The sequence below is a fragment of the Sinocyclocheilus rhinocerous genome, unplaced genomic scaffold, assembly GCF_001515625.1.
Source record: "Sinocyclocheilus rhinocerous isolate Xijiao unplaced genomic scaffold, SAMN03320098_v1.1 scaffold760, whole genome shotgun sequence".
Taxonomy (NCBI): Eukaryota; Metazoa; Chordata; class Actinopteri; order Cypriniformes; family Cyprinidae; genus Sinocyclocheilus; species Sinocyclocheilus rhinocerous.
In genome coordinates this window covers 213283-225932 of record NW_015667422.1, presented here as the reverse complement: position 1 = coordinate 225932, position 12650 = coordinate 213283, and the positions used below count along the sequence as shown (strand labels likewise).

At 38.6% G+C, this 12650-nt stretch overlaps 1 protein-coding gene across 2 annotated transcripts in view; it reads right to left on the bottom strand.

Moving 5' to 3' along the window:
- Nucleotides 1-12650, bottom strand: part of LOC107733951 (sn1-specific diacylglycerol lipase alpha-like) — a 52119-nt gene that overhangs the window by 2199 nt on the left and 37270 nt on the right. Inside the window, exons 18-20 of one of the 2 annotated variants that reach the window (XM_016545813.1) lie at nt 7708-7916; nt 6258-6384; nt 219-382 (exon numbers count right to left, since the gene is read on the bottom strand). In XM_016545813.1, the coding sequence (XP_016401299.1) occupies nt 219-382; nt 6258-6384; nt 7708-7916 (500 nt within the window). Of the gene's footprint in view, nt 1-218; nt 383-4044; nt 4936-6257; nt 6385-7707; nt 7917-12650 lie in introns of those variants that run through there. The other variant, XM_016545812.1, reaches the window with a different exon arrangement.

Sequence of the window (12650 nt, the reverse complement as noted above, 5' to 3'; positions counted from 1 at the left end):
TTCTACTGAACCAAAGAGGACGAGGGGGGAACTGTATAGTACCATACACTGTACCTCTGCAGTCGGCATGAGTGAGAAGGACAGGCAATAGTGATAAAATCAAATGATAAGAAATGCTTAAAAACACCTAAGGAAAATCTACATCATTGATCACTCATTGGTATGGTCTGATTGGTCAGTCAGCTTGTTTCAAACACTGATTGGCTCTCGTGACTCACCGGACACTACTGTTTCTGCTGTGATGTGTGGCAGGCGTGGGCTGCGGTGAACTAGAGGCATCGAGGAAAACCGTTTCTGGATTCAGGTCCACTTCTGTAGGACTAACCATTATCTTAGCAGCAGACAGTAAAGCTGTCTTCCCTTTATTATAGTTTTCCAAAACCTGCAGGACAGGAACAGAGAAACACAAGGCAGATCAAAAAAAATATATACATGAATAAGTGAATTAATTCATTAATTCATTCATCATTGCAATGTTAACTACAGATTATTGAAACAAATTTATCTGAACAAAACTATCAAAATAAATACTTTGCAAACATACTAGGAAGATTTAATGCTCTTGTTATTCAATTAAAAATCCCTTTATAACAGGTTTTTCACTTTTCATTATTTTTTTTGTAACTGAGCTATCAAGCGCAACACTTTACATAAGAATATTTCATAATTTTAAACACAATTACACAGTGACATAAAATGATCTGTATTATGTGCATGATGAACACAAATCCTGCAGGACAATCAACAAGGACAAAGTTGAGTGGAACAACAAAGGTAGAAGTCCAACAGCCACGAGATGATAACGCATATTTCTTTATTAATGTGTGTAAACATGAGTATGTATAGAGTTAGAGACAATGATCAGTAAATTAGAGACAAATATAAGTAAATGGATATAATGAAATGCAATGGAAGAAAGTGTGTAAAACAATGATGTACATGTACCATGCAAAAAAATAAAAAATAAATAAAACCTACATACTACAAACAATTATAAAATAATTGCACAAAACCATTTACTTAAAATAAGAGCAACTGTATAAATTTAAGTAAAAAAAAGCGTCTTGAATGAACAGTAAACTGCATGTTAGGTCAAATGATTAGTGAGTAAATATTGATTTTTAATCCAATGGTCCATTTAGCACATTTTCTGCAGAATTTCACAGATTTTTCTTCAATATTAGAGCAAAAAATAAATAAAAAATTCCACATTCCACTATAAACACACAAGGAGATTTTTATCCTGGTCATACATGTTGGAACAACATCAGGGTGAGTAAATGATGACACAATGTTCACTGTTCCTTTAAATGTACCCTCTGAGGCAGAACTACCACCACCAACAAGCAGAGTAAACAACCGCTGATGCCCACCGCAAGAAGCCCCACAGGCCTAAATCCACCTCCAAGAGTAATACACCAAACATAAAAGACCAGGTGACAAACTCAAGGCACATGTAGAGGGACAGAAGCTGCCATGAAAATCCTGCTGCAAACTGCTTAAAGCATAAACCAGAGACCAAAACAGGAAGTTAAGAAGAACTGATAGAGAGACCAGGAACCTGCAGGAAGGAAGAGAAAGACACCACAGATGCCCAAAGCTCGAGCTGATGGATGTTTCTGGCAGCGAGGAACAGAGATTATTAGCTGAAAGGAAGAAAGCACATGCATTTGGTTGTACTGTACATTGTGTAACATACACTGCCATTCAAAACTTTGGGGTTGGTCAGATTTTTATGTATAAATTGAAATAACTCTATTATGTTCACCAAGGTTGCATTTATTTAATCAAAAATACAGGAACTGTATAGTACCATACACTGTACCTCTGCAGTCGGCATGAGTGAGAAGGACAGGCAATAGTGATAAAATCAAATGATAAGAAATGCTTAAAAACACCTAAGGAAAATCTACATCATTGATCACTCATTGGTATGGTCTGATTGGTCAGTCAGCTTGTTTCAAACACTGATTGGCTCTCGTGACTCACCGGACACTACTGTTTCTGCTGTGATGTGTGGCAGGCGTGGGATGCAGTGAACTAGAGGCATCGAGGAAAACCGTTTCTGGATTCAGGTCCACTTCTGTAGGACTAACCATTATCTTAGCAGCAGACAGTAAAGCCGTCTTCCCTTTATTATAGTTTTCCAAAACCTGCAGGACAGGAACAGAGAAACACAAGGCAGATAAAAAAAATATATACATGAATAAGTGAATGAATAGACAGAAACAAGCAGGTCTCACAGCCTACTTGAAATTGTGAAAATTTTTATTTATGTATTATATGATATCAAGATGAAATAAATGCACCTCAAAAAACATTTTTATAAGGAAAAGCGCAATTTTAAGATACACATTTCTATCACACATTCATTTGTTGTAATGTTAACTACAGATTATTGAAGCATAAATTTATCTGAACAAAATTATCAAAATAAATAATTTGCAAACATACTAGGAAGATTAATGCTCTTGTTATTCAATTAAAAATCCCTTTATAACAGGTTTTTTGCTTTTCATTATTTTTTTTGTAACTGAGCTATCAAGCGTAACACTTTACATAAGAATATTTCATAATTTTAAACACAATTACACAGTGACATACAATGATCTGTAGTGCATGATGGATGAACACAAATCCTGCAGGACAATCAACAAGGACAAAGTTGAGTGGAACAACAAAGGTAGAAGTCCAACAGCCACGAGATGATAACGCATATTTCTTTATTAATGTGTGTAAACATGAGTATGTATAGAGTTAGAGACAATAATCAGTAAATTAGAGACAAATATAAGTAAATGGATATAATGAAATGCAATGGAAGAAAGTGTGTAAAACAAAAAGGAAGAAAGCACATGCATGTGGTTGTACTGTACATTGTGTAACATACACTGCCATTCAAAACTTTGGGGTTGGTCAGATTTTTATGTATAAATTGAAATAACTCTATTATGTTCACCAAGGTTGCATTTATTTAATCAAAAATACAGTAAAAGTATTACAATTTAATGCGTTCTATTTGAATATATTTTACATTTAAATTTTTTTATTTACATTTTCATTCAGTAATAATTCTAATATGCTAATATGCTTCTCAAGAAATATTTCTTTTTATTATCAATGTTGAAAACAGTTGTGCTGCTTAATATTTATGTGGAAACTGATGTTTTTTTCAGGATTCTTTGATGAATATTAAGTTAAAAAATGGCATTTATTAGAAATAGAATTTGTTTAACTTTATAAATGTCTTTACTGTCACTTTTGAACAATTTAATGCATCTTTGTTGAATAAAAGCAGAGGCGTCATGCCCATTCAAAGATTTTTGAGCCAAGTGGATTTTGAATGCAGCTTCCAAAAGACAAAAAATAGCCGCTTAATATTTTCTATATTTAATACAATCACACCGGCGTGATTAGAACGTTCAGTGCTTCATATCCTCAGCTGCTAAATTCAAATCTGCGTTCGTTCGCTGGCTGGCGCTGAGCCAGATACAGACGCGTTTTTACAGCACTGCGCATTAACCAATCACACACGATGCTGTTGAGCTTATGAATGCAACGACCAATCAGAGGCGTTCAGATGAGTCATCGCTAAAACGCCGGTGTTTTCTTCACTCGCTCGCTGACTGAATACCTCTTTCTGGCGAATTCTCTCGTCAGAAACAACAAAGTGCAAATGTGTGTACGAATCTGTAAGATATTCATTTCACAGTGTAAACAGCTTCAGTGATTTCAATGGGAGTTTTTGAGAGTGCTTGAACTCATTAGGTTACTTTGACCATCGCCCACTATAGATCAACATAATCTATAAAGGTGAGAATCAAGATATTTCATGATATAGTTAATGCGTTCGGGGAGGTTTCGAATAAAAAGGAAAAAATAAATAAAGCATAAGTGCTGTTGTGGCTGCTGTGTGTCACATGATGACCCCAACCCCCCCAACTCGTGCCCCCTCAAAAATAATGAGTGCATGACGCCCCTGAATAAAAGCATTAAGTTCTTTAAATATATATATTGACCCTTATATATAACTGACCCCAGACTTTTGATCAGTAGTGTATATCAGAGGCTTGAGATATAACATGTGGCACTAAAAGTGGTCTCTTCAGATCGGGCAGTCGAGGAACTCAATCTAGACTGAGGAGAAGTTAAAGGTGTGTTATCAAAGACTGAGGATTTTGTAGAACTGTTCTCCGCTGAGAGTTCAGCCGATGTGCTTTTAGACATTAGTCCGGCTGACGGGATCTCTGAAAAGTCTGGATTTATGCTGGTTTTCAACAGGAACTCTGGGGGAGAAGGGGAATCTGATGTGTTTGGAAATGGAGTGATGCTTTGGGAAGTTGTCTTCAGGAATTGAGAGCGGGACTCAGGAACAGATACATCTGTCATTTTGGAAGATATAGAGCCATTAAAGGGGATGGTTGAGTCTTGGACAGATGAGGGCATTTCTAATGTTGTAGAGGTTAATGTAATGTTCGACTGGCCAATGTTTTTGGGAGCACATGCAACCGTTGGGGATTCAGACTGAGATGGACATGTTGATGGTTGTTGAAGGGCACAGAAAGTGTCTCCTGGCTTTATATCTAAACTAATGCAAGATGTATCTACAGTAACAGACATTACAGGGGTGAGAGTTTCTGTGATAGTGTTTTGAGGGTTTGACTTGGAAGTTGCTTGAAGACTGACAGTGTTATCGAGTGATAAACCGTTCCTGTGAGTGTCTGAACCCCGTGGTTGGACAGAAACCGTTTCACTAGGAGGAGTTCGAGAAGCAGAGCATGTTTCTGGAACCTTAAAACATTCATCTGAACAGAGAGGTGTTAGAGAGGGATCTGGGAGTGCGTTAGGGACAGACACACACGCTTGGATGCTAGTTCTCTGGCTTCCAACCTGTGCAGCAATCAGTTCTGAAATTAAATATGGGTTTTCCAGCACCTGTGAAGACAAACCAACACATTACCATACAACAGACATATGAACAAAAGAACATACTTTCAAAAGAAAACAAAACAAGACGGTATGACAGCCCAAATTAAGAGCAACTAGATTTGCAGCAGGACAAGTTATGCACCCAAAGTTTAATACTTAGGATTAGGGCTCTGAACAAACCCCTAACCTTAAATATGAGCAATAGTAATAGCAATAAGAAGAAGGAACAGCCATGCCAGAAATGCTTTTATGCTCGTGGAATCCTGATGACGGCAGTTTCAGGGGACAAAAACAAAGACAGACCTTTATGTCCAGACAGAATACACATTGTGACTAAGATGTTGACACAGACCTGCAACACATACAGTATACCTGTCCACTGCAGCCCAAAAGCCTTACAAGCAACTGATTCATTGACCCCAAAGCCATTCCGATAACAAAGGCAGATCTGGGCACACCAGAATCCACTGGTACTTACTGTATGTTACATGTTATTTTACAGGGCTGAGCAAGATGCATTAAATTGATCAAAAGTAACAGAATGATTTCTGAAGGATCAAGTGAGACTGGAGTAATGGCTGCTGGAATAAATTACATTTTAAAATATATTATATAACAAATATTTTATAACAATAATAATTTATAAATGCTATTTTAATTATTTTGCCATTTTGAATGACTTTGAGATATATAAATGCAATATTTCTTGATAGTATTTCCTCTGAAATGGCTTAAAAGGTGTCATTTTTTCCCAATCAAAGGAACTATGATTCAAAATGTTTAAATACAGCACAAATCTAATTGATAAAAAAAGCATTTCTAACCACACAGAGACTTGTTTTTTGAGTGATGATGCAAATGAATCATTGTTTTGATTTTTGAATCAGTTGACTGAAATGGAGTCTGAACTGAATTACAGAAATTAATCAAACTTGCCAATTCAAATTTTGTTAAAGTTTAATCAGATGCATTATTAAAATATCTTTGTCTTAATGCTCTCATAATCATATGAAAGTCAAGAGCCAAGCAAGGATCCCAAAACTAGACTAATGAGATAACTTCAAAATGCAATGGCATCAAAATCCTCACACAATTATAATGCAAAATCACTGTATTTATTTTGGAAATATTTTATATATTCTCCAGTCCTAGTGGAAAGTTTACTGTTTTATTTAATATTTTTATTGCATTTATATATGCTGGATCCAGTGTTACTCAGATTTGCCCAGAATGGCATTTCATCAGCTACCCAATCACTGACTTTGCATTTAGCAAGAGTTAGACAGAAAAGCATGCACAAAAACACACACACATACAAAAACACACACCTTGTTGAGGCCATCCATCACCACATGAGGCATGTGTTCATTCAGCATGGCTGGAGAAATGATGACCTCATCAAAGGCCTTGTTATCCCCCCACAGAGCGGAGTAAGTGGGCTCTTCCTGACCACAACTAGAGAGAGAGAGATGGTACGAGGAATCTCAGACTTACAGTAAAACTGTGTAGACTCTAGCGAAACTTTGACTCCGATAAATGCAGGATGTGACACATTCAAAGTTCATTACTGGAAACAAATAGTATTCATTGCTAGAAATAAAAGGTCCCACTCCTCATAGCAGCACCGAATGGAATTACAAAAACGATTTCCAAACATATGGAAGTCCACAGAGGCCATGTGTTATTATTTGTCTATTTTGCATGATTGAAATTATGACTTTAAATTATATTTTTCTTATAAGAGTAATTTGAGGGAAAAAAAAATCTGTAACTTACAAATATTAAACAATTATTACCTTAGCAACATTTGCATTTGAATAGACCTGTATTTTTTTGTAGACCCCCAACTGCCATCAAAGAAAGTAAAAAATGTATGACAAATAAAGAAATGAACTGTTCACATTAGATGAGGTTTAATTTTTAAAAAACGTCTTTGTAAAGGACAATGCGAATGGAAATGCTGGAAATGGCTGAAGAATTTGCCCAAGAGAAACAGATTTTACAAATATTGATTATACTTACTAGTACTTACATTACTGTTCAAAAGTTTGGTCAGTAAGATTTGCTTTCTTTAAATAAATAAATAAATAAATACTTATATTCAGCAAGGCTGCATTAAATTGATCAATAATGAAAGACTTGTACACAATACACGCACACACAAAAACTTTTTTATCCAAAGAACCATAAAAAGGCATCACTGTTTCCACAAAAATATTAGGCATAACAATTAGTTTCAACAATGATAATAAGAAATATTTCTTGAGCAGCAAATCAGCATATTAGAATGATTTCTGAAGGATCATGTGACATTGAAGACTGGAGTAATGATGCTGAAAATTCAGCTTTGATAACAGGAATAAAATACATTTTAAAATATATTACAATAGAAAACAGTTATTTTAAATTGTAATAATATTTCACAATATTACTGTTTTTACTGCATTTTTGATCAAATAAATGCAGCCTTGGTGAGCATAAAATACCTCTTTCAAAAACTTACTGAACAATAGTGTACATTTTTAAACTACAACCACGATTTGTCAACTGTCACCCAAATATATTTCATTTTATTCATGTGCCCATTGATATCTTTTCCTACAGCTAAATTAACAAAGAAGCAGGAAATCTAAACAAGCAGAATCTATAAAACTGGCATTTCTCGGAGCCAGACATTTCAATATTGTACTGGGCCAATGGAACGTACCCTACATCTGAAAAGCAGACACCCATTTTCTTGTTCCATCAATCCATTCAATTTACTTCCTCTCTACTCACCACATCTCAGGCGGGTGGTTGTGCACCACGTGAATGACCCGTCCCGGTGGATACAGCGGCGTGGAGGCTGACAGGGCGATGCTCAGGTCACTGGGATGCAGCCACAGGCGAGAGTTAGAGGGAGTCACGCCCTGAGATACAGGAGCTTCGTCATCCAGGGGTAGCTCTGATTTAGGGATGCACTTCGTACCCCCAGCAATAATCCGCCACTGAAACAAACAGAGAGAAACATACAGGCTCTGTTCCAAAACCTAGTGAGTTGCCTACGCAGGCAGCATTTCAAGCATCATTTCCTGCTGAGAGCAGCTAACCAGCAAAGTAGGCAGTGTGATTATGCACATTAATGAGCAGAAATGCATCACATAGAGGCCAAATTTCTCACAAACTTCCCTGAAACTAATCAGAGGCTGACAGAAAATATAAGTGAGATATAAGACGCTGTTCATGATGCAAGCAGCGTTAATCTGGCAATGGAGGTGTGTACGCTTTCATTTCTTACATGCATCATCTCAGCTGCACGTCAGCGCAGTGTTGGATTTGATAGAAACAGCAAAGGAAGTTCGCTGAAGCTTTATGGTGAGTCATTTATATAAGCTAAACTGAGTAGGTGACTACTTTCCGGACAGCTGGTCTACTATGAGTTATGTAAGCCCTAATATAAAGTACAGTTCTGTTCAAAAGTTTCTGATAAGTAAGATTTTTTTTTAAAGAAATTAAAGGAATAGTTCACCCAAAAATGATTTTTTTTGTGTGGAAATTTACTCACCCTCAGGCCATCCGTGATGTATATGAGTTTGTTTCTTCATCAGAACAGATTTGGAGAAATTTAGCATTACATCACTTGCTCACCAATGGATCCTCTGCAGTGAATGGGTGCCGTCAGAATGAGAGTCCAAACAGCTGATAAAAACATCACAATAATCCACAAGCAATCCACAGTCCATTAGTTAATGTCTTATGAAGTGAAAAGCTGCGTATTTGTAAGAAATAAATTATGAGTCCATAATCCATGATAACGCTTCCTCCAATTAAAAAGTCCAGCCCCATTAAAATCCACCGACATGTTTGTTTAGAACTATTTTGGACTGTTTTTGCTTGTAAACAGTGCTTGATCTGTGCATATTTCTCTCCTGATTGAGACGAGACGATTTTTCCACTGGAGAAAGCAACATTATGGATAGAGGACTTGTATTTTAGTGGAAGCAACGGTTTGAAGGTTGAAACGTATAGATGGATTTGTTTTTTACAAACATGCAGCATTTCACTTCACAAGATGTTAACTAAAGGACTGGAGTTACCTGTGGATTACTGTGGTTTTAATCAGCTGTGGTTTAAACTCATTCTGACGGCACCCATTCACTGCAGAGGATCCACTGGTAAGCAAGTGATGTAAAGTTACATTTCTCCAAATCTGTTACAATTAAGAAACAAACTCTGGCCTGAGGGTGAGTACATTTTCAGAAATTTTAAGTTTTTGGGAGAACTAGTTAAAAATCTTTAAAAAATCTTACTGACCACCAATTTTTGAACATCGTACTGACTCCAAATCTTTGAATGGTAGTGTATTTTTAAACTGCACCCAATTGTTAGGCTCAAAGCCACAACCTTGAGAAAAGAGTTTAATGTTCCAATTACTGAACTAGAAAAGAGATGTAAAAAAGAAATATCAGTTTGCAGTGCAAAAAAAAATCCCACATCTGTGGTTATAATTAGTAACATAACAATTTATCATTTACTTTAATCGCCCAGAGGAAAAGGATATGGGGAAAGCGCAATGCGACAGATATAATGAGGGCAGTTAATTACTGGCACAATTCAGTGATAATAAATGCTACTGCGCCATCTCCCACATGCATGGACCCTCTAGAATGCTTGATTCTGTACATATTTGTACAAATGTACATATTTATTTCAATGTACAATCAACTGGTCATGGCAAAATAAACCACTTCTTGTCTATGTCACGATACAGTGTAGAATGAATACGCACGATGATGAAGATGAAGGTTAACAATCTTTAATAATCCACATAAGGAAATCCACAAAAGGAAGGCTGGAAACACACGTATATTCGACGTTCAAGACCCGACAAACACTAACAGAACAGACAGGAACTTAAATACACAGGCAAATTAAGATAATTAACAAGACAAACCTGAACATAATGACATAATCAGACACGAGGGAAAACTAGATCAAGGAACACGAGGGAAGAAAACAAACTAAAAGTCTATGTGGTGTGACATAGCTCCCCCCTCCCCGAAGGCGTGACCCCGCAGACGAAGTGGTGGCGAAGGGCAGGAATAGAGGCAGGCAGATGACCAGGGCGGCGACGATGGAGGGAGGAGCCAGGGAAGAGACATGAGGGAGCAGGAGCAGGAGGAGCCAGGTGGGACCCAGACCGCAGCCATGAATTTGGCCCACGGTGGAGCCGACAGAGGGAGGAGCCATGGTGGAGGAAGGGCTGACGACTCCAGGGGGCCGACCGACGGGGGTGGAGCCCCAGGCGGAGACGGAGAGCCGACGAGCCAGGGTGACGGCAAGGATCCAGAGAGCCAGGGTGGAGCCGACGGCTCTGGCGACAGAGGAGGAGATCCTGGAGTCCGCGGCAAAGCCGGAGCGAATGAGGACCAAGGTGGAGCTGGAGGGAAGGAGGAGCCCAACGGAGCCGGTGGGACGGACCGACGAGGCGCAGCTGGAGGAGTGGAGTCCTGGGGCGATGGCGGGTCGACGACCGACCAAGGCGGAGCCGGAGGGACGAGGAAGCCCTGTGAAGCTGGTGGGCCGACGGGTGACGAGGGAGCTAGGAGCTGAGGTGGAGCCGCTGGGACAACAGACCGAGGTGGAGTCCGGGACTCGGAGGCTGGAGGTGGAGACGAGGGATCCTCCAGCTCTGATGCCGATGGTGACTGGCAGACCCGTGGCGAGCCCACACCACAGATGGTGAGCTGAGGGGTTGACAGAATCCAGCAGAAATGGCGTTGAGGAAGGGAACAGATCAATGAGAGGAGGCAGGAGAGGGAGGTTGGGTGGGATATATTGCCAATCAGACAGTTCAGATGAAGGTTGAGTGATGAGTATATCCGTATTCAAGTCGATTAACATTCCCGAGTCCAGTGTAAGCTCACCCTCAGCAGTGGTGCAGTGGGTGGAGCTTTCCTTCACCCCCCGCGATCTCCACAGCTATTCCTACTGTCGCTTGTGCTGTCGGCTCTCGCACCTGGTCAGACTTTTCGGGCTCTGGCTCCGGGGCGATCATCCGCTCTGTCACTCCTGATGGCGATGGATCAATGACTGCTTCAGGCTCTGGCTCTCCATCTGCAGTGGGCTCGGGCAGCTCCGCGCGGTAAAATGCTTGGCTGGCCGGGTGATGCTTGGCTGGGCTCTGGGTCGGGCTTTGTTCTGGATCGGGGCCGGACACTCTCCAGACACCGGACGATCGCGTCCCTCCAGCTCAGTCCTGTGGTGTCTGGGAGCTCAACGGGGCAATGGAAATTTGCCCCAATCCAGAAAAGAGACTTTAATGTCTCGTTGTCATAGGGACTGGTGACAGCAAGACGACAAAACTTGAGGGTGTATGAAAGCAAGTCATGGCTATTCCGAGCCACGGCAGTGAATCTAGTGGCGTACTCCATTAAACAAAAAACAGAGAAAAAAACGGAAAATAAACGGGGTAGATCACGGCGCGTTACTCTTTGTTGGTCCGGTATTGTCACACTTTGTGTCAAGGAAGGCACACGAAGACAGAAAAAAATTAAATTAAAGTAGTTTAATAGTATCCAAGTAGAAGATAATCCGTATAGACGGGGGTAAACACACAGCAAACCAAACTTAATACCAGACAAAGACTAGAACAAAAGAGTGAGTTTAAATAAGGCAGGCAGCTGATGACAAGCAGGTGATGGGAATCAACTGATGAGCACTAATGAATCAATGAACTAAACTAGGACAGGAACAGAACCAAATATGGGCAAACAGGAAAAGGAAACACAAGACAACACTCAAGTCCATAATTGTGACATTCCTGCAATGCATTTTAGATATTTTTTAATAGCAGAGTATTTTGATAAATTTTGCTGTTTATAACTATATTTTCAACCTGGTTATATAAATAATGGTGTATTTTATTTATCCGTTCAGGTTTTACGTTGCCAGCCTAATTAATATTGTTGATTCATTCAAAGACACATTCTCAAGAAACACTATGTTTCATTCCTTTATTTTTATGCCATAAAAATATGACAATACATACTGTAAAAGCCTCATTCAAATGCCTCATTCATTCATTCATGACTGGTTAAATTATAAATTTCATACACAAGAAGTGCTTGTAATACAAAGTTTCAGACATCAGTTAGAGTAGTACAAGCTAGAGCTATTTGTACATCTCACCATAATCACTGTATTGCATTTCATTATGTGTTTCACCACACAATAAAAATGGTCATAAAACTGCATATTTTTTGCTCAGCTTAGGCTTCTGAATAATATAGAGTTGTTTTTGTACCTTCCTCAAGTATGAGCTGCATATTCATACTAGACATGTGCCGGTATTTGATAATGCGATAAATCACGATAATGAATATGCACAAGATATTGTTTGAAAATGTTTTAAATCATTATTGTTCGGTCACAATTTACATTAAGGCTCTATTAGTTAACATTAGTTCATTCATTAGTTAACATAAACTGCCAATGAAAAATTCTTCTGAACATTCATTAATCTTAGTTAATTTCAACATTTAATAACATGTTGTTAAAATCAAAAGTTGCTACTGTCTTATTTAACGAACCCAAGCTAACATGAACTAACAGGTGTATTTTTAAACAAAGATTAATAACTTCTGTAGCAAATGTAGCTATTGCTCATTGTGAATGTTAATGCATTAACTAAGGTTAACTAATGAGGTCTTATTGTAAAGTGATACCTATTGGTCTTTATA